The 18474-nt window shown below is 36.7% G+C and overlaps 2 protein-coding genes across 2 annotated transcripts in view; both read left to right on the top strand.

Annotated features, from left to right (window-relative positions):
• The window catches only part of LOC141393968 (homeobox protein prospero-like), a 227806-nt gene that overhangs the window by 119557 nt on the left and 89775 nt on the right, over positions 1–18474 (top strand). The gene's annotated exons all lie outside the window — the stretch shown is intronic.
• Positions 5853–6906, top strand: LOC141393992 (sodium/potassium-transporting ATPase subunit beta-1-like). The gene has a single exon (XM_073967698.1). It carries the CDS (start codon positions 5931–5933, stop codon positions 6864–6866), a length of 936 nt encoding a protein of 311 aa, XP_073823799.1. The 5' UTR covers positions 5853–5930; the 3' UTR covers positions 6867–6906.

The raw sequence follows: 18474 nt of genomic DNA, 5'->3' as shown, positions 1-18474 counted from the left end.
CCTCGTTAGCATAAATGCTGAGGGTATAAAAACGGTTCTTAAACGCAACAATCCTACCTGCATAACGAAAAAAATCTATCTTTTCTTTCTCTAGAAATTTGCAAAAATGACGCATTTTCCAAAATTGGGAAAATTATCACATTTAGGAGTACCCCACACCCACACCTTCAAATATTTTGACCTAGTTTTTTTTTTTGTTTCCTTAATTTTAATATAATTACTATCGAATCTCACATAGAAATTAAAAATCGGTGACGACAAAACATTGGGGTTTTGGTCAAGGAAAATTGATTCCGGAACAATTGCGCGGCGGATAGACCCAGAACCACACAACACCCGCAGCGCAGTATTTGTATTGTTTTTCTATGTTGGGATCAGAATATCCCGGAATGCCTGATCCGGATTCTTTTGGTCCGTGCCGGGACGGAGGAAAGCCCAGGTACAATATGGGTGAGCTCAGTTTGTCGCATCCGCATCCACCACACTCAAACTTCAGTGGGATGCACCGAGGTAGAGTTCCTTAACGTATACATCCCGCCGATAAATAGCTGTACTGCAGGTTATAGGCTCGACATTAGTTCGCTTTTGGAAGGTCATAACCGTCTGATTTTGGCTTTGACTTTATTGCTCAGCATGGCTTGTGGCATGTGGTCCTCGGTAATGACCAGATGGCTATAGCGCTGCCTGAGCAGATTGATAGCTCTACCAGAATTAGCAAAGAGTTTCACAATTCACCAGATGTAACCATCGAGTCACCTGGTCTGACAAATGACATTAGCTGGCAACCTATCGTTTATCTTGGATCAGACCATCTCGCCATAATTGTCTCAATCAGCAGACCGCCTGATTTCATCACCTAAAGCTAATTGGCCGAGTTTCAGAGCATTCACTAATCACTGCTTTAGAGATCTGCCCAACCCTTCTGATGTTCGGAAAGTACATTCTGAGACATCATCACCTGCTGGGCGAATACCCGAAGTGAGACCAAATTTGCCAGCAGAGGGGACGGAATAAGCAAATGAGAGTGATAAGCTTCGTCGTGCCAACCCCAGTGACCTCAAAGTCAGGGAGCTGACACTGGTAGTTAACAGGTTGGTCGGTGAACATAAGCCGAATAAGCGGTTAAATCATCTGAAGAGTTGCAACATGTGAACTGGACTAAGTGAATTGTGGGCAACGGTTAAGTCACTCTCGAATCATAGAAAGCAGGAATATAGGACCTCAGTCATCTTTGGCCACGTAACGCTGACTGATGCAAAGAGGTGTGTAAGTTATTTTAATCGACAGTTTGTCGAGCACAACCAGAGTAACAGAGCGAAGAGTACTACGTCTTCTTGACGATGAGGAACCACCACAATTTGCACTCGATAATGTAGCAAATGCCATCAGGAAGAGCTCGATCATCCAAAGTGATAGCCCCGACGGTATCCCCATGGTAATGGTGAGTCGGGAGTATCTAACCAAAGTTCTTAACCTGTCGCTAACCACCCGCAGTCTGGAAAACGGTGATCCCTCTACTAAAGGCAGGCATGGCTGCCAGCAAAGCAGACCAATATCGCTCTTGCCTCCCGTAGCAAAGGCTCTTGAGGCTTTATTCCTCCCCAGCATCAGAAATAGCTATATGCAGTACAGCACTGCACGGCAACTCCACAAATATTAGTCGTGGACTCAACCAGAACAGTCCGTGCGATAGGATAGTGCTGGTGGCGCTCGACTAATCAAAGGTCTATGATACTGTCAAACACCATACTCCGGCCAAGTGTGTGGACGCCAGTCGTACAATCTACAAGGGAAGGTACCCTGGTGTCATTTGTGAAAGGCTAAACTCCTATTTGCTCCATCTTACTACCTTTCCCGGGCGAGGAATATGCAATATCCGCCACTAAGTCCACCCTGTTCACCACATACGCTGCAGAGATGAGCACAGAGTTGTATTTCATGGTCGATGGTAGACAAATTCCGACCACTAACTAACCCAAGATCCGAGGGGTAACATTTTACAGCATGCTACGCAATGGAACAGTTTACAAACCTGTCAGAACACGGTCCTAAGAACTGCAGCAAGTTGCGTCCGCAAGTCATCAATGGACCATCTGCACGAAGAGTCGAAGATTCTTCCAGTAACGCAACACACTGGTATGCTCTCCGTACAGTACTTGCTCGGGTGTGAGTCGCCCCAACTATCCCAATGGTGGATGGTACTCCACCATTCAGGCATGTCAGGAGGGATCTGCATGATCTAGTGATAGAGGTCCAACGATATAAGAGAAACCCTTAAGAACAGCAAGCAGGCGTTGATAGCGTTCAACCAGATACAATCGAAGATGTTCTAGACAACTATCGTGTGAATGCGGTCCTTGGAGTACAGTCTAAAGAACGTCAGCTGCCACCACAACCCAGTAGGCCTATTCTGTAACTTTTAACAACTATCGATATTGTTTAAATTTCTTTTGTTTTTGTAACAACAACAAAACAAACAAATGAAATTGTTGTAAAATAAACAATGAGTAAAGTTGTTAAAAAGTTACCGAATAGGCCCCCGGGGTAGTTTTGATTCAACTACGTTCGGGATGATGCAGCCGTCTAAATTCCTATAGGGCTAGGATTGATGGCACCGTGCAAAACATCAGGCTAGCATGTAGTACAATCCTAGTCGAACCACTGCACCTTTTCAACTGCCCAGCTCATTAACTCCAGTAGCTTTATGATTACAATTCATCACAATAAACAGGAGTGAAAACACAAAAAAAATCATATGACGTTCCAGCAACAACTACTCTTAAAGTTGGATCGAATATTGTAACGGTGAGCGACATGTGCTATTTGGTGGATATTGTCTCACTTTAAGCCACTTCCAGTTGTCGCATAAAGATCACATGTCAGGTGAGACCTGATTTGACACTAAACATCCCGTAGAGATTCTTTCCTATTTTATTGTGTAAATGACAAAGCCGTATTCCATTTTTTGAGGATGCCGAATGACATGCTTGGAATACTTTTTTTGCTTTATAAGCTAGCATTTTATTCGATAAAGTGCTAGTAAGTATCAACCTGCTTCTATTGTGTACTTAGTGCGAATATCTAGTCATTTCAGCATGTATTCAACCTATTACGCATGGATAGGATCCAAACCCCGATCAATATTCTTTAAGATTTTCTCAAAATATTTTCCCTTACCACACCCAACCACTCAAAACCTTGGGGTATTACCTTGAAAGAAACGGCTTGAGTAAAAGGAAACGGAAGAGACAAATCATTGTCGCAACAACTTCATAGAACTCCCCGTACAAAAAAAAAAAAACGACAAAAAACACCCACGGTACTTCAGTTAAATAAAACAAGGAAACACTTTACCGTCACTGGTGTGTGTTAAATGACAACCTTAAACTATTTCAGTTTAACTTGCAAACGAAAAGAAACAAACGTGTTGGTAGGTGGCTGGGGAGAGGATGGTTGGTTCAAACTCTTTGCCACCATAACGCTTTGCCAAATTTATTTTTCAACGTAAACTTCAAGGAATTACTTTGTTTTGTTTCGAAAACAGCAACAACGACACCATCCCACCCCGATCAATTGCCAACCCCAGTGGCATCTAGCGAATTTGGCAAAATATTGCCTGGTCGCAGCTCCTTGTGGCGCTGTTTTGCCTTTACGAATAACTTGAAAGGTAGGCAGCACAAGTACCGGATTTTTCTCTAGCAATAACAGCAGCAGAAACAACAACAACAATTGCTGCTACTTAAATTATGTAAAGACCAAGAAGGGAGCCTACCACAAGAACACCACCTCCAGCAAAAGCTTAAGCAATGCGAACTGCCGCACCAAGAGTTTGCAACAAAAGTTGTAGAAAATCTACTTGGCAGCAGAAGATGAGAAAGGGTTAAAACGGGCAGTGATACCAACGGCATCAGCAGGCTCACATTAATTAATTAAAAATAAAAACAAAACAACAACAAAAACATACAAAAAACCTAAAACGTAATGCAAAATAAAAGTTCAAAGATGACTTGTGTAGTTTTAAGAAGGGGGCGCCAGGGACACACCGACAAGCAAGCATTTGCGAAAGAAGCAGCACAAGATGGAGAGGTCGACAACAAGAACTTTTGCCATGGGTTGCTTGATACTGCAACCAAAATCATACGGGAATGACGAAGAGGAGTTGAAGTAAAGTTGAAATGAGTGGGGCCAAGTAACGGCAGAAACAACAACAAACACAGCTACAGCAACAATAAAAATAAATAAATGCAACGGATGCAAATTTGTTTTTTTTTTTTGTGTTTTCATTCTATAATTTTGTTTCAAGGCAGCAGGACAGCGAGTGGTGGGAGGAAGGAAAGGCCAAGCCAAAAAGGTCCTAAGAAACACTGGACCACCAGTTCAACGTCCAACGAAATAAAATAGAAATTAAAAAATAAAAACAACCACCAAGTGTTTCGAAAGCAAAACAAATCCAAATATTGGGGGGTAATAAGGCGAATATCAAATTTAGAGAAAAACGGTCGACAAAAGTAAATTGCATTAAAAATGAAGTGAAACCAACAACAACAACAAGAAGAAGAGAGATTTGGAGCCCTCCCCCCTTGCGGCCAGAGTGGGACATGGACAGTTGTTGCTGGTTTAGAGGCGGACATTGCAGGAAGCATGCAAAACAAGGGAATTAAAACAAAAACATTTCTCTATTTTATTTCCATGGGAAAGAGTCAATGAAGATGATGCGAAATACGTAGCAAAGCTTGGAATGCAACAACAACAACAACAATAGAGGCCTGTAAACCAGTAACAATGGATTTGCTTTATTGTTTTGTTTTCATTAGCATTGAACTGGCCTTCTTCTTCTTCGTCGTCGTCATCGTTCTCTCCGTTCCCTTCCAAATGCATTTACTAACGCACTGCACTGATTATGCTGCCGCTAAAGCTGCTTCTGCTGCCTATGATTATGATGATTATACCCTGTGGCTTGAATCCACATCCACATGCGGAAGTCCACGGAGTCCAGAGTCCATTTGACCAAAAGTAAACAACAATAATTTATAAAGGACTTCCTCCCGCACTGTTAAGTACTTTAACTAGAAATGCTTGAAAGAGAATTCTCTTCTATTGAGTGGTGGGTGGGTGGTAAGAAGCCCGTTGGAACTTTGTTAATACTCTGAGAGTGGTTACTGCTGTTTGGCATCATGGATATTTAGATATGCGTCAATTATTATTAATTTGAAACAGATTTAAGGGTTTTTGAAAGTGGTGAAATTTAAAATTTATTGTGGATTTTAAACAAAAAGTCTATGAACTTCATAACCACCTTGGTGCAGTGGTATGCACAACTGCCTTGCATTCAGAAGGTCTGCAGTTCGATACCCTGGCCAGGCAAAATTACATTTTCAACGGTATCAAAATACCCCTTACTAATGTTGGCGAAATTTCCTGAGTATTTCATCTACAAGTGGTGTCCTCAATCCGTAAAATTCACATACACATTCTCATATTTTCAAAAAATTACACATACGGCCAAAACCTATAACTTTGCGTGTTGCGTGTGCGTTTAAAAAAACAAAATACATATATTTCAATTTGAAATATGTATGTCCCAATTTACATTAGGCGAGTTTACTTGCGGCAATTGTCAGTTTGTAGGCGAGAGAGGGGGCTGAGAGGCAAAGGGTTACCATATGCCTCACCTCTCTCTCTATCAAACTGACAATTGCCGCAAGTAAACTCGCCTAATGTAAATTGGGACTATGTACATAAAGTTTGATTTTTTGAACGCACACGCAAAGCTTTAGGTTTTGGCCTACTACTACAAATATTGACATCAAAATTTTATAGTGTATGGGCCGCTTTACACTTTTCCAATAAAACACAAAAATACTGGGAACACTTCCCCTACTATTGTCAACAAAACAAAAATATTCATTTTTCAAAATTCATAATTTTAAATGTCTAATCTGGAAGAACCCTTTCGTTTGCGTAAACGTTTTCGTCACGAGGAGGAGGAAGAAGCTAAATTCATACGACATCAACAACCGTGGCATAAAAACATCATCGATCTGGAATATGGCACCTATTTGGGACGTACACCCAAGCGATGGCTTTATCTCCTGCTATTCTATGTGGTTTTCTACAGCAGTCTTGCCATTTTGGTGGCCATATGTTTTGTAGGCTTTCGTCTCACTCTACCACGTCATAAACCCAAATGGCCAATGAAACAACCGGGCTTTAGTTTTGAACCCAGTATCAACACAGAAATGAATATTTTCTACAATCCTTCGAATGAAGATGAAGTATCCGTGTTTGTGGATCACATAGAGAATTCGTTGAGGAAATATGGTGATGTTCCAAAGAATTATTTTGGCAATTGCTCCAGTGCTGAAGAATTTGGTTATGCCAAGGCAAGACCCTGTGTTTTTCTGAAAATTAATCGAATCGTGGGTTTTAAATGTGAAACCATTGATAAGGCTAGCGATTTACCGCCAGAAGCCCCTGAGGATTTGTTTAGATTTTTGCAAGAAATGTCTGAGGAAAATCGTCACGGACGCATTTGGGTATCTTGTCAATCTAATCCACCATTGCTGCTGTTATATTTACCTCAAAGGTTTTTTAATGTTTCTTTGGTAAATCTGGCACGCATTGTGGAGTTTAAATCTGCAAAGGAGTCGCAGGATGATGTAAAGCAGAAATATGCCACATTTTATAATGCCTCCGATTTCCAACGTATTATTGCTGTACAAATTTCGAATGTCATTAGCAATGTCAAATATTCAATATTGTGTTCTCTGTGGGCCAAAAATATTCAACAAGAATTGCACGTAAAACGACCGGGACAAAGGGGTCATGGTAGTATTTCTTTTAGTTTGAAGCTTGTAGATGTGTAAAAAGAAAATGGTAAATAAAATTGTTGGTATTGGATAATATTTATAAATTATTGAAAGGAAAAAGATATTGAAATAAAAAATCTCTGTAAAATTCACGTTTAGTGCACTGATAGTCCTCGAAAAAACAATCTTTAAAAAAATCCATTAATGTTCTGATAGTCCTTGAAAAATAATATTTTAAAAATCCATGGTCCTCGTGAAAATAATCTTAAGAAAATCGACGTTGTGTTCTGATAGTCCTTGTAAAATATTCTTTAAACAAGTAAAAAAGTATCAGTCGGCTTTGCCGACAGAGATATACCCTCAGCCTGTGCAAATTAAAACACTTTTTTCACAAAAAACTTATGTATTTAGGGGGTTTCAAAATGTTGTTCAAAAAGAACCAAAAAATGTTGATTAGGATTACAGTTCAAAAATTTTGCGGAACAGGCACCTAAAGGAATGGACCGACATAGACCATGGGGGTGCTATAGGGGGTTTTTACACCCTTCAAGAAGTATGGACTTGCCCCTGAAACAACTTTTACCATCGTAATTGAGGCAGCGAATGTAAGTTGCTTCAACAAAGATCAAAGTGATTCAATAGCAGGTCTTAAAGTGAACTTATCCAAAATTTTGTGTGGGAGGTACCAGAAGGAGTAGATAAATATAGTCCATATTCGAACATGATCTATATCTGGTAGATATTATGAAAATGTGTAAAGTATGGACCAAATCGGTCACTCCCATCAAGAGTTATCATGCGCACAATTTTTCCGAATATTTTTGAATTTTTGTGGGATAGGTTCCTGAAGGAGTGGACCGATATGGCTTATCTACGGACTTAAACTAAGTTTGGAAACAATATTACGAAGGCCAAATTTTGGCCGGAATCGGCATTTCCGTTCGAGAATTATTTTGCGCTTCCACCCATAAACATGGTGTCATAGGGTTTTGTTTTTCAACTTTCAGGCTATTTTTTCAGGAAGTATGGACTTGTCCCTTAGGAAACTTGAACCTTCGTATAGGGGACAGTGAATACAAGATGTTACAACAAAAACCAAGGCGATTCGAGAGCAGGTCCTAAACTGAACTTTTCCGAAATTTTGTGTGGGAGGTACTCGAAGGAGTTTACCGATTGAGTCCATATTGGAACCTCATCTAAGTCTTGTAGAAATTTCATAATGTGCTAAGTATGGACCAAATCGGTTACTCCCTTCAAGATTTATCGTACGCACAAATTTTCCGAACATTTTCGAACTTTTGTGGGGAAGGTACCGGAAGGAGTGGACCGATATAATCCATCTTTGAACTTGAACTAAGTTTGGACAAAATATTACGAAAGTCTTGCGTTCCAACCACTACACACGGTGTCATAGGGTTTTTTTGTAACTTTCAGGTTATTTTCTCAGGAAGTATGGACTTGCCCCTAATGAAACTTACAGCGTCGTATAGAGGACAGCGAATACAACTTGCGTAAACAAAAATCAAAGCGATTCGAGAATTATTTTGCGCTTCCACCCATAAACATGGTGTCATAGGGTTTTGTTTTTCAACTTTCAGGCTATTTTTTCAGGAAGTATGGACTTGCCCCTGAGGAAACTTGTACCTTCGTATAGGGGACAGTGAATACAAGATGTTACAACAAAAACCAAGGCGATTCGAGAGCAGGTCCTAAACTGAACTTTTCCGAAATTTTGTGTGGGAGGTACCCGAAGGAGTTTACCGATTGAGTCCATATTGAAACCTCATCTAAGTTTGGTAGAAATTACACGATGTGCAAAGTATGGACCAAATCGGTTATTCCCTACAGGAGTTATCGTGCGCACAAGTTTTGCGACAATTTTTGAACATTTGTGGAGGAGGTACCTGAAGGAGTGGACCTATATGGCCCATCTTCGAACTTAAATCCAATCTGGACAAAATATTTCTATACCCAAAATTTGAACCGAATCGATTGAGAGTTATCGTGCGCACCAGCCTGCCAGACAGACAGACAGACGTACGGACATTGCTAGATCTACTCAAAATCGTCTGAAACGGATATCGTACAAACATACTTGGGGTCTAAAACCATTATTTCGATGAGGCACATTTTTGGTCGTATCAAAGTGTAAATACCCTCTTTAGCCTAAAGGCTGAGGGTATAAGAATCCACGTTTATAGCTCTAATGGTCCTTTAAAAATATTCTTTAAAAAATCCAGTTTAAAGCTCTAATGGTCCTTTAAAAATATTCTTTAAAAAATCCACGTTTAAAGCTCTAATGGCCCTTTAAAAAATATTCTTTAAAAAATCCACGTTTAAAGAATGGTCCTTTAGAAAATATTCTTTAAAAAATCCACGTTTATAGCTCTGAGGGTCCTTGAAAAAATATTCTTAAAAAAATCCACGTTTATAGCTCTAATGGTCCTTTAAAAAATGATCTTTAAAAAATCCACGTTTACAGCTCTAATGGTCCTTTAAAAATATTCTTTAAAAAATCCACTTTTACAGCTCTAATGGTCCTTTAAAAAATGATCTTTAAAAAATCTACGTTTACAGCTCTAATGGTCCTTTAAAAAATATTCTTTAAAAAATCTACGTTTACAGCTCTAATGGTCCTTTAAAAAATATTCTTTAAAAAATCCACGTTTACAGCTCTAATGGTCCTTTAAAAAATATTCTTTAAAAAATCCACGTTTACAGCTCTAATGGTCCTTTAAAAAATATTCTTTAAAAAATCCACGTTTACAGCTCTAATGGTCCTTTAAAAAATATTCTTTAAAAAATCCACGTTTACAGCTCTAATGGTCCTTTAAAAAATATTCTTTTAAAAAATCCACGTTTATAGCTCTAATGGTCCTTTAAAAAACATTCTTTAAAAAATCCACGTTTAAGGCTCTAATGGTCCTTTAAAAAATATGTTTTAAAAAATCCACGTTTATAGCTCTGATGGTCCTTGAAAAATATTCTTTAAAAAATCCACGTTTATAGCTCTAATGGTCCTTTAAAAAATATTCTTTAAAAAAATCCACGTTTACAGCTCTAATGGTCCTTTAAAAAATATTCTTTAAAAAATCCACGTTTACAGCGGTAATGGTCCTTTAAAAAATATTCTTTAAAAAATCCAAGTTTACAGCTCTAATGGTCCTTTAAAAAATATTCTTTAGGAAATCCACGTTTACAGCTCTAATGGTCCTTTAAAAAATATTCTTTAAAAATCCACGTTTACAGCTGTAATGGTCCTTTAAAAAATATTCTTTAAAAAATCCACGTTTATAGCTCTAAAGGTCCTTTAATAATACTCTTTAAAAAAAGCCACGTTTATAGCTCTAATGGTCCTTTAAAAAATATTCTTTAAAAAATCCACGTTTATAGCTCTGAGGGTCCCTGAAAAAATATTCTTTAAAAAATCCACGTTTGTACCTCTGATGGTCCTTGAAAAATATTCATTACAAATCCACGTTTACTGCTAGTAAAGTAATCTTTAAAAATTCCACGTTTATAGCACTGATGGTGCTTGAAAAATATTCTTTAAAAAATCCTTGAAAAAAAATTTTTAAAAAATTCCGTTAATTTTTAATTAATTTTTAGTTTTTTTATTCCATTTAAATTTTAAATGTAATTTCCTTTTTTCTTTCCATTCTAGGTAAGTGCCCCTTATTTCACTGGAAAAAATCCTACTAATCCGGTTAGCTAGTAAGTCAATATTTAAAGTCACTGTTTCCAAACTGTTTTATATGGTGAATTATTTTTTTAATTATTAGTTTTTGAGTCTACTACAAAGACTTCTTATTCGCTACAACAACAGAGCCAAACAAAGATAATCTGCATTTTCATATGTTCCGAATTGCAAGCCTTGTTCAAGTTGTTGTTTTTGTTTAATGTTGCCGAAACAAAACATGCACTTTTGGACAACTTTCTCTATATAAAACGCTTGGCGAATGTACACAGCGTCTAGACTTTTGACTTGACAGGATTTTTGGTATTTTGGCATAGCATATATCCTTTTGGGAATATCCTTTTGTAGGATACAATTTAATTTTCTTTCTCGACATGCATCACCTCCTTCTTCTTCGCGGGCTCAATGAGAATGTGGCGGCAGCCTGCCTCCTTCTCATCACACAAAGCACTTGCAAAATTTTTGTTTAATAACATCCTCACTCTGACCGGCCATAATTTCTTTTTCTCAATGAATGTAGCCCTTGTTGGAAGTGGTGGAGGGGCGGTAGGTGGGCGAGTAGTAGTGGTAGTAGAATGCAGGCGCCAACGTTGTCTTTTACTTTAACTTTATTGTTTCTTTCGCAATCGGTCTAAATGCATGCCTGCCTCGCAAGCCTGCCTAGCAGATGTACTCCAGAGGCAAAATGTAATTATGAATGCGAAACAACAAACATAAGCCAGCAAAGCCAAAGCTAAAGTCAGCCCAAAATGCAATTGCAGACAAAACAACGATTTTTATAAGTTTGCATTTTGACGACTCACACCCCGGCACATCAAAAGTAACCTCAAAAAATGATTGCAATATGGCCCAGTCAAGCTATGGCCAAACACCACAGCACATGGCCTCCCCATTCAATTCAAAGGAATAAAACCCTTCTCCACTCTTGGAATGTCTGAAGTAGAACATTGACAATGCAGCAAATGCAATTGCTGCGTATCAGTCAGTGTTAGCGCGAGAGTGTGTGAGTGTGTATTTTTGCTTTGTATAATGCATTTTGCCAAAGAAGTCTGAAATGCACCAAAAACAGGCTGGTTGTTGTTTTTTTCCCAATGGCCAGGCCAGCCAGCCAAACATAACGAGTTCTCCAAGTGGCGAGGAAGAAGCCCATCAATGATAAGTAACCCAACCAAGACTTCAAACCATGCAGTTGGCCTCCCCCCGAAAAATATACATAATATTCAAAATTTGAAACACAAAGTGCATAAGACCCGCACACTTGCATAGAGGAGACTCTTCATCTATTTTTTCCAAATAACAAACAAACATCCATCCTGCCCATCCGTTGTTGCACTTGGCCAGAATGCACAATAACCACACACACTCGGAGTTTCTTTATTTGCCAAAGGAAGCAATACCAAATCAAATGCATATGTGTTGCATCTGCCAACACTTATGGCAAAACAAAACGAACAACCGAAAAGGATACGATTTATAACACAGTGCATAGAAGTGAATGCGAATCAACGAAAAAAAAAACAAATCAGCAACTTTTTGAAGGATATGCCTGGCAAACACGCACACACACATATCCGGTGGAAATCTAAAACAGTTCAGCTTTGTTTTGTTTCCTTTTTTTCAATTTCACAAAATCAAACTCATAATAAACAAAATCCATTGGTCTTATCCTACCAAGTACCGCCACCTCCTCCTAAGTATACTTCCGTCCTTTTTTATTACAACCACGCACATCAACTACTATTGCGACTACTGGGAAAGCTCTCTCACACTTACCCATCGCCAAGCCAGCCACTACAATTGTGTGATTATCTGTTTGTAGCAGCAGACCAAGGCTAATAAACGCAAGTTATATTCTTTTATTCGACCAAATACATACGTACACAGATGTATATGGGTTATATGTGGATTATTCCGTCCTTCTGAAGATGTTAATGCAATTTTTGAGTGGCTATTTTCTATCGAGAACTAGGAAGTTGTCTAATAATGTAAGAGCTTTTTAAAGAGAAGAGCACATCTATCCGGAAGACATTTAAGAGATCATCTATCAATTAAAGGCCTTCAAGACCGTAGATCTTTAAGAACTCGTCTATCGATTGAAGACCTTTCTGAGTTCTTCTATCTCTAAGAGACTATTGAGAGGTGTTCAATCCCTGGAATACCTTTGAGACCACTTCGTTTAGATCTTTTAGAAGAAGATTTTTGCGAGGTCCTCTATCCATAAAATATTTCTTCGGGGTCGGTCTTCTATCCATAGAAGTCCTTTACAAAATCTTCTACCCATAGAAAACTTATATGAGGTCACCTATCCATAGAACACGTTTACGAGGTCTGCTTTCCATTTGGGGCTTATAAGATTTTTCTATCCATAGAAGTCCTGATGGTCCTTGAAAAAAATATTGTTTAAAAAGTCCACGTTTAGTTCACTGATAGTCCTTAAAAAATATTGTTTAAAAAATCCACGTTTATGGCTCTGATAGTCCTTAAAAAATATTGTTTAAAAAGTCCACGTTTAGTTCACTGATAGTCCTTAAAAAATATTGTTTAAAAAATCCACGTTTATGCCTCTGATAGTCCTTAAAAATATTGTTTTAAAAATCCACGTTTAGTTCACTGATAGTCCTTAAAAAATATTGTTTAAAAAATCCACGTTTATGGCTCTGATAGTCCTTAAAAAATATTGTTTTAAAAATCCACGTTTAGTGCACTGATGGTACTTGAAAAAATATTTTTTAAAAAATCCTCATTTATAGTTTATCGTCCTTGAAAAAATATTGTTTTAAAAATCCACGTTTAGTGCTCTGATGGTCCTTGAAAAAATATTTTTTAAAAAATCCTCATTTATAGTTTATGGTCCTTGAAAAAATATACTTTAAAAATCCACGTTTAGTGCTCTGAGAATCCTTGAAAAAATATTCTTTAAAAATCCACGTTTATAGCCCTGATGGTCCTTGAAAAAATATTCTTAAAAAATCCATGTTTATAGCCCTGATGGTCCTTGAGAAAATATTCTTTAAAAATCCATGTTTATAGCCCTGATGGTCTTTGAAAAAATATTCTTTAAAAATCCACGTTTATAGCCCTGATGGTCCTTGAAAAAATATTCTTTAAAAATCCACGTTTATAGCCCTGATGGTCCTTGAAAAAATATTCTTTAAAAATCCACGTTTATAGCCCTGATGGTCCTTGAAAAACTATTCTTTAAAAATCCACGTTTATAGCCCTGATGGTCCTTGAAAAACTATTCTTTAAAAATCCACGTTTATAGCCCTGATGGTCCTTGAAAAAATATTCTTTAAAAATCCACGTTTATAGCCCTGATGGTCCTTGAAAAAATACTCTTTAAAAATCCACGTTTATAGCCCTGATGGTCCTTGAAAAAATATTCTTTAAAAATCCACGTTTATAGCCCTGATGGTCCTTGAAAAAATATTCTTTAAAAATCCACGTTTATAGCCCTGATGGTCCTTGAAAAAATATTCTTTAAAAATCCACGCTTATAGCCCTGATGGTCCTTGAAAAAATATTCTTTAAAAATCCACGCTTATAGCCCTGATGGTCCTTGAAAAAATATTCTTTAAAAATCCACGTTTATAGCCCTGATGGTCATTGAAAAAATATTCTTTAAAAAATCCACGATTATAGCCCTGATGGTCCTTGAAAAAATATTCTTTAAAAAATCCACGTTTATAGCCCTGATGGTCCTTGAAAAACTATTCTTTAAAAATCCACGTTTATAGCCCTGATGGTCCTTGAAAAAAAAAATCTTTAAAAATCCAAGTTAATAGCCCTGATGGTCCTTGAAAAAAATTTCTTTAAAAATCCACGTTTATAGCCCTAATGGTCCTTGAAAAAATATTCTTTAAAAATCCACGTTTGTTGCTCTGCAGGTCCTTGAAAAAATATTCCTTAAAAATCTACGTTTATTGATCTGATGGTCCTTGAAAAAATATTCCTTAAAAATCCACGTTTATTGATCTGATGGTCCTTGAAAAAATATTCCTTAAAAATCCACGTTTATTGATCTGATGGTCCTTGAAAAAATATTCCTTAAAAATCCACGTTTATTGATCTGATGGTCCTTGAAAAAATATTCCTTAAACATCCACGTTTATTGATCTGATGGTCCTTGAAAAAATATTCCTTAAAAATCCACGTTTATTGATCTGATGGTCCTTGAAAAAATATTCCTTAAAAATCCACGTTTATTGATCTGATGGTCCTTGAAAAAATATTCCTTAAAAATCCACGTTTATTGATCTGATGGTCCTTGACAAATTTTTCTTTAAAAATCCACGTTTATAGCCCTGATGGTCCTTGAAAAAATATTCTTTAAAAATCCACGTCTATAGCCCTGATGGTCCTTGAAAAAAAATTCTTTAAAAATCCACGTTAATAGCCCTGATGGTCCTTGAAAAAATATTCTTTAAAAAATCCACGTTTATAGCTCTGATGGTCCTTGAAAAATATTATTTAAAAAATCCACGTTTAGTGCTCTGATAGTCCTTGAAAAAATATTCTTTAAAATCCACGTTTATAGCCCTGATGGCCCTTGAAAAAATATTCTTTAAAAATCCAAGTTTATATCTCTGACGGTCCTTGAAAAATATTCTTTAAAATGCCATGTTTATAGTTCTGACAGTTCTTCAAAAACCATTGAAGACATTTACGAGTTCTTCTGTCTATAAAAAAACCCTTTACCTCTCTTTCATAGAAGACATTTACGAGGTCTTCTATCGTTAAAGCCCCTTTACATAGAAGACCTTTACGAAGTTTTCTATCCATAGAAGTCCTTCATCATATTTTTTATCCACAGAAGATCAATGCGACGCCTTCTACCATAGACAACCTTTACGTGGTCATTAGAGCCAAGGGTACCTATCTAAATTCTCCTTAATTTATTGTGAATAACTGTTCTTCCTATGGAACAACCCATATGTAACACATGGTCTCCACATATTTTTTTTCTTTTTGAATTTCGTAAGCCTCTGTAAAAAGTTGTTTTCAGTTCTTTTTCGAAAAAAGGATAAACATTTTCTACTACTCATCGTCGTCGTCGTCGCAGTAGTTGGGGTGGAGAGCGGGAAATAATAAAACACAAAATGAGTGCAATATGCAATATTGGCTGCATTGCGGATTTTAATGCATCTTTTCAACAATAAGCCCGAACGTTGCTTGTCGTTGCCCTTCTCCAATAATGCCAACAACTCAACACAACTTAGCCATCATTAGAAATCAAAAACCCAACGCCAACAACAAAAAACCTTTAGACATATACAATTTGTTGTATTGTTGTTGTATCCCATAGATATAATAAAACGACGACAACGTCGAAATCTATCTCTGAGAATAGATTTGTGGTTTATAAAAAATTAAACTTTTCTGAGCTTATTTACATTGTTGCAAAGAGAAGGAGGGAGGAGGTGAGGATACGAAATGCAACGAAATATGCATTGAATGCACTTTGTAATATTTGTTAGAGCCAAATTGTGTAGGATTGTAACGCTGTTTGGAGGTTTTTTAGTGGATTTCTTTTGTGGCGGTAGTGTGGCGGGTCGGCTGGCCTGCTGACTTTGTTCGCATGGTTGGTTCCCTAAGTATGATGAGGATTTCAATCTCTACAAGTCAATCATTAAAATGCCTAAAGTCCTTATTATTTTGTGTTCATATATCTATCCATTATTGTGGATATAGAAATGCATTCGACACGCACACAAACATACATACAGGTTTAGATATAAACAAAAAATACACACACGCATCGCTCATAAGTTCTGGCAAAGGAAAAGGCTGAGCTTAAATTATGGCAGAGTATATTCTCGGTTTATTTACACCCTTCTTTTTTGTTTCGCCCAAAAGATATGACAATGTATTGCACCACCACATAGCAAACAGCCGAAAGTTGCAACACAATTCTGCCATTCATTTTATTGTCTGCCGGAGGAACACTTAATCTTATACAAATGTTTATATGTTATGCACAGTGGGACAAGTTTAAAGAGGTTTAAGCTGAACCAAAATGTTTGAGATATCCATCACATATTTGGTTTTGCTATGTTGAATACATATCCAACTGTTACTAATAATTCTTTCTAAAAAAGCAACTGCGTAATTTTTGTACCCCACGTTGGGCGCCATTTTTTAACTTTATTATTTAACACGATTATAATTACTATGGTAAATTAAATTGAAGGCTTGTGGAAGGTTTTCAGCGTCCAAGAATTTCGATAACTAGAAATTTATGGATAACCGTTCAAATCGACCAATCATAGTCCCACTTTGGACGCCATTTGGAAATGTCCACATCAAGTATGTTTTGAATTTCATTTGTTTATAATGTCACACATAAACTGCCTGTATTTTCTCTGTATTTATATTCATCTTTGTCATCGCATAATTTAACTTTCCTACAATTTGAAAAAGAAACATCCTACATATTTTAATGCATTTCATACCACTGTAACCGGTGAATGCATATAATAAATATACCCACATGTAACATCCTCCTTTGGCAACTATGTTAAGCAATTTTTTGGTGCATTCTGTTTACAGCTGCATTGTCGCTGTGGAAATCGTCGACATTTTGGCTTTTTTATTTGCTTTTATACACACACACACAACACTCACAAAGTTGGCAATATTTTTCGCATAAGTTTTCAATTAAAAGAAATTGCTTTTCACTCATCTCCCCTTGAGGTTCTTTCTGTTCTGCTTCGTTTTTTTTTTTTTGAAGTCATTGTAAGCTGTTCTCTTGTATTAGAAGGCTCTTGTAATTTATTTGCAAATGTGTTGATATGTCAAATTTTCCTCCAACCCCCCACCAGAAATAGCGTTAGATTTTCTCGTTTCATTATTAATTTTGTGCTTATTAATCATGATAGTGTTTTGTGGTTGGGTTTGTGACTTAGCACAGAAAGGATTATCTGCTGAACTTTGAAAAGGATAGTTAATATGGGTAGACTTTTGACGATGGCAAATAATGCGATATTGAAATTTCGTAGAAAAATAACATATTTAAAGTTTTGAATCTTAACATTAAATGGAGAGATTGATACTTACGTTGCGGCAGCAGTCATTAATTCTATATTTATTTTTTCCAAGTTACACTGTTGGCCTCCATCTTTAACTGAAATAGACAATAATTTATAATTATTAATTACATACAATAATTTTACCAAAAGTAAATTAATTTTTAAAGAAAGTCTGTATCAAATCGTGCGTAAGGGGAATGTCCATAGGTTAACCCCATGTTGGGCGCCAATTCATTCTTATGCTTGGTTTACATTTACGAAATCCTTTGATTTCAACTGTCAATTCCATTGCTTAAACGTCAAATGGAATCCAATGAATTTCAGATGAGTTTTCATTTGACGTATACGCAAAAGAATTGAGAGTTGAAATCGAGTGGATTTCGTAAATGTAAACTTAGTATTAGTGTGGTATAGGGAAAATCAAAAAGAAAATTGCCTTCTTAAAAATTTAAGCAGGCTTATACTACACCAAATTATTTGAAAGATCAGAGAAAGATCCATTCGGACAAAATTTCCAAAATTCCATTCTCATATCAAAAATAGTAACTATGAGAATGGACTGTTGTAATTTTGCACCCCACGTTGGGCGCCATTTTTCATATATTTATTATTTAATACAAACTTAATAGTTTGGACATTTCAATGTATCAATCCATACTTAAATAATAATAGTAGGCTATTACATCGACCATCTTGGTGCCATACACAAGCTTCTTGGATCAAAAAACAACTTTGCCAATAAAAGTAAATTTTTAATATCTTTAATTACAATAAACGAATCTTCTTACTTCTATTTGGTGCCAATGAAAGTAAACTTCTTCTAGAAATCTAAAAGCTTTAACAAATGCAGTGCTCTTCTTGAGCTCCCTATCCCTCTCAACAAGGCATAAGAAAAAAAATTATACCATAAAAAGCAGGGTTGTTTATAGCTTAAAGGTTG

Source organism: Musca autumnalis, unplaced genomic scaffold, assembly GCF_047663935.1.
Source record: "Musca autumnalis isolate F117 unplaced genomic scaffold, ASM4766393v1 scaffold_1, whole genome shotgun sequence".
In the NCBI taxonomy this organism is placed as follows: domain Eukaryota; kingdom Metazoa; phylum Arthropoda; class Insecta; order Diptera; family Muscidae; genus Musca; species Musca autumnalis.
The sequence above is the reverse complement of the archived record's forward strand: the minus strand, read 5'-3'. Positions and strand labels throughout refer to the sequence as shown.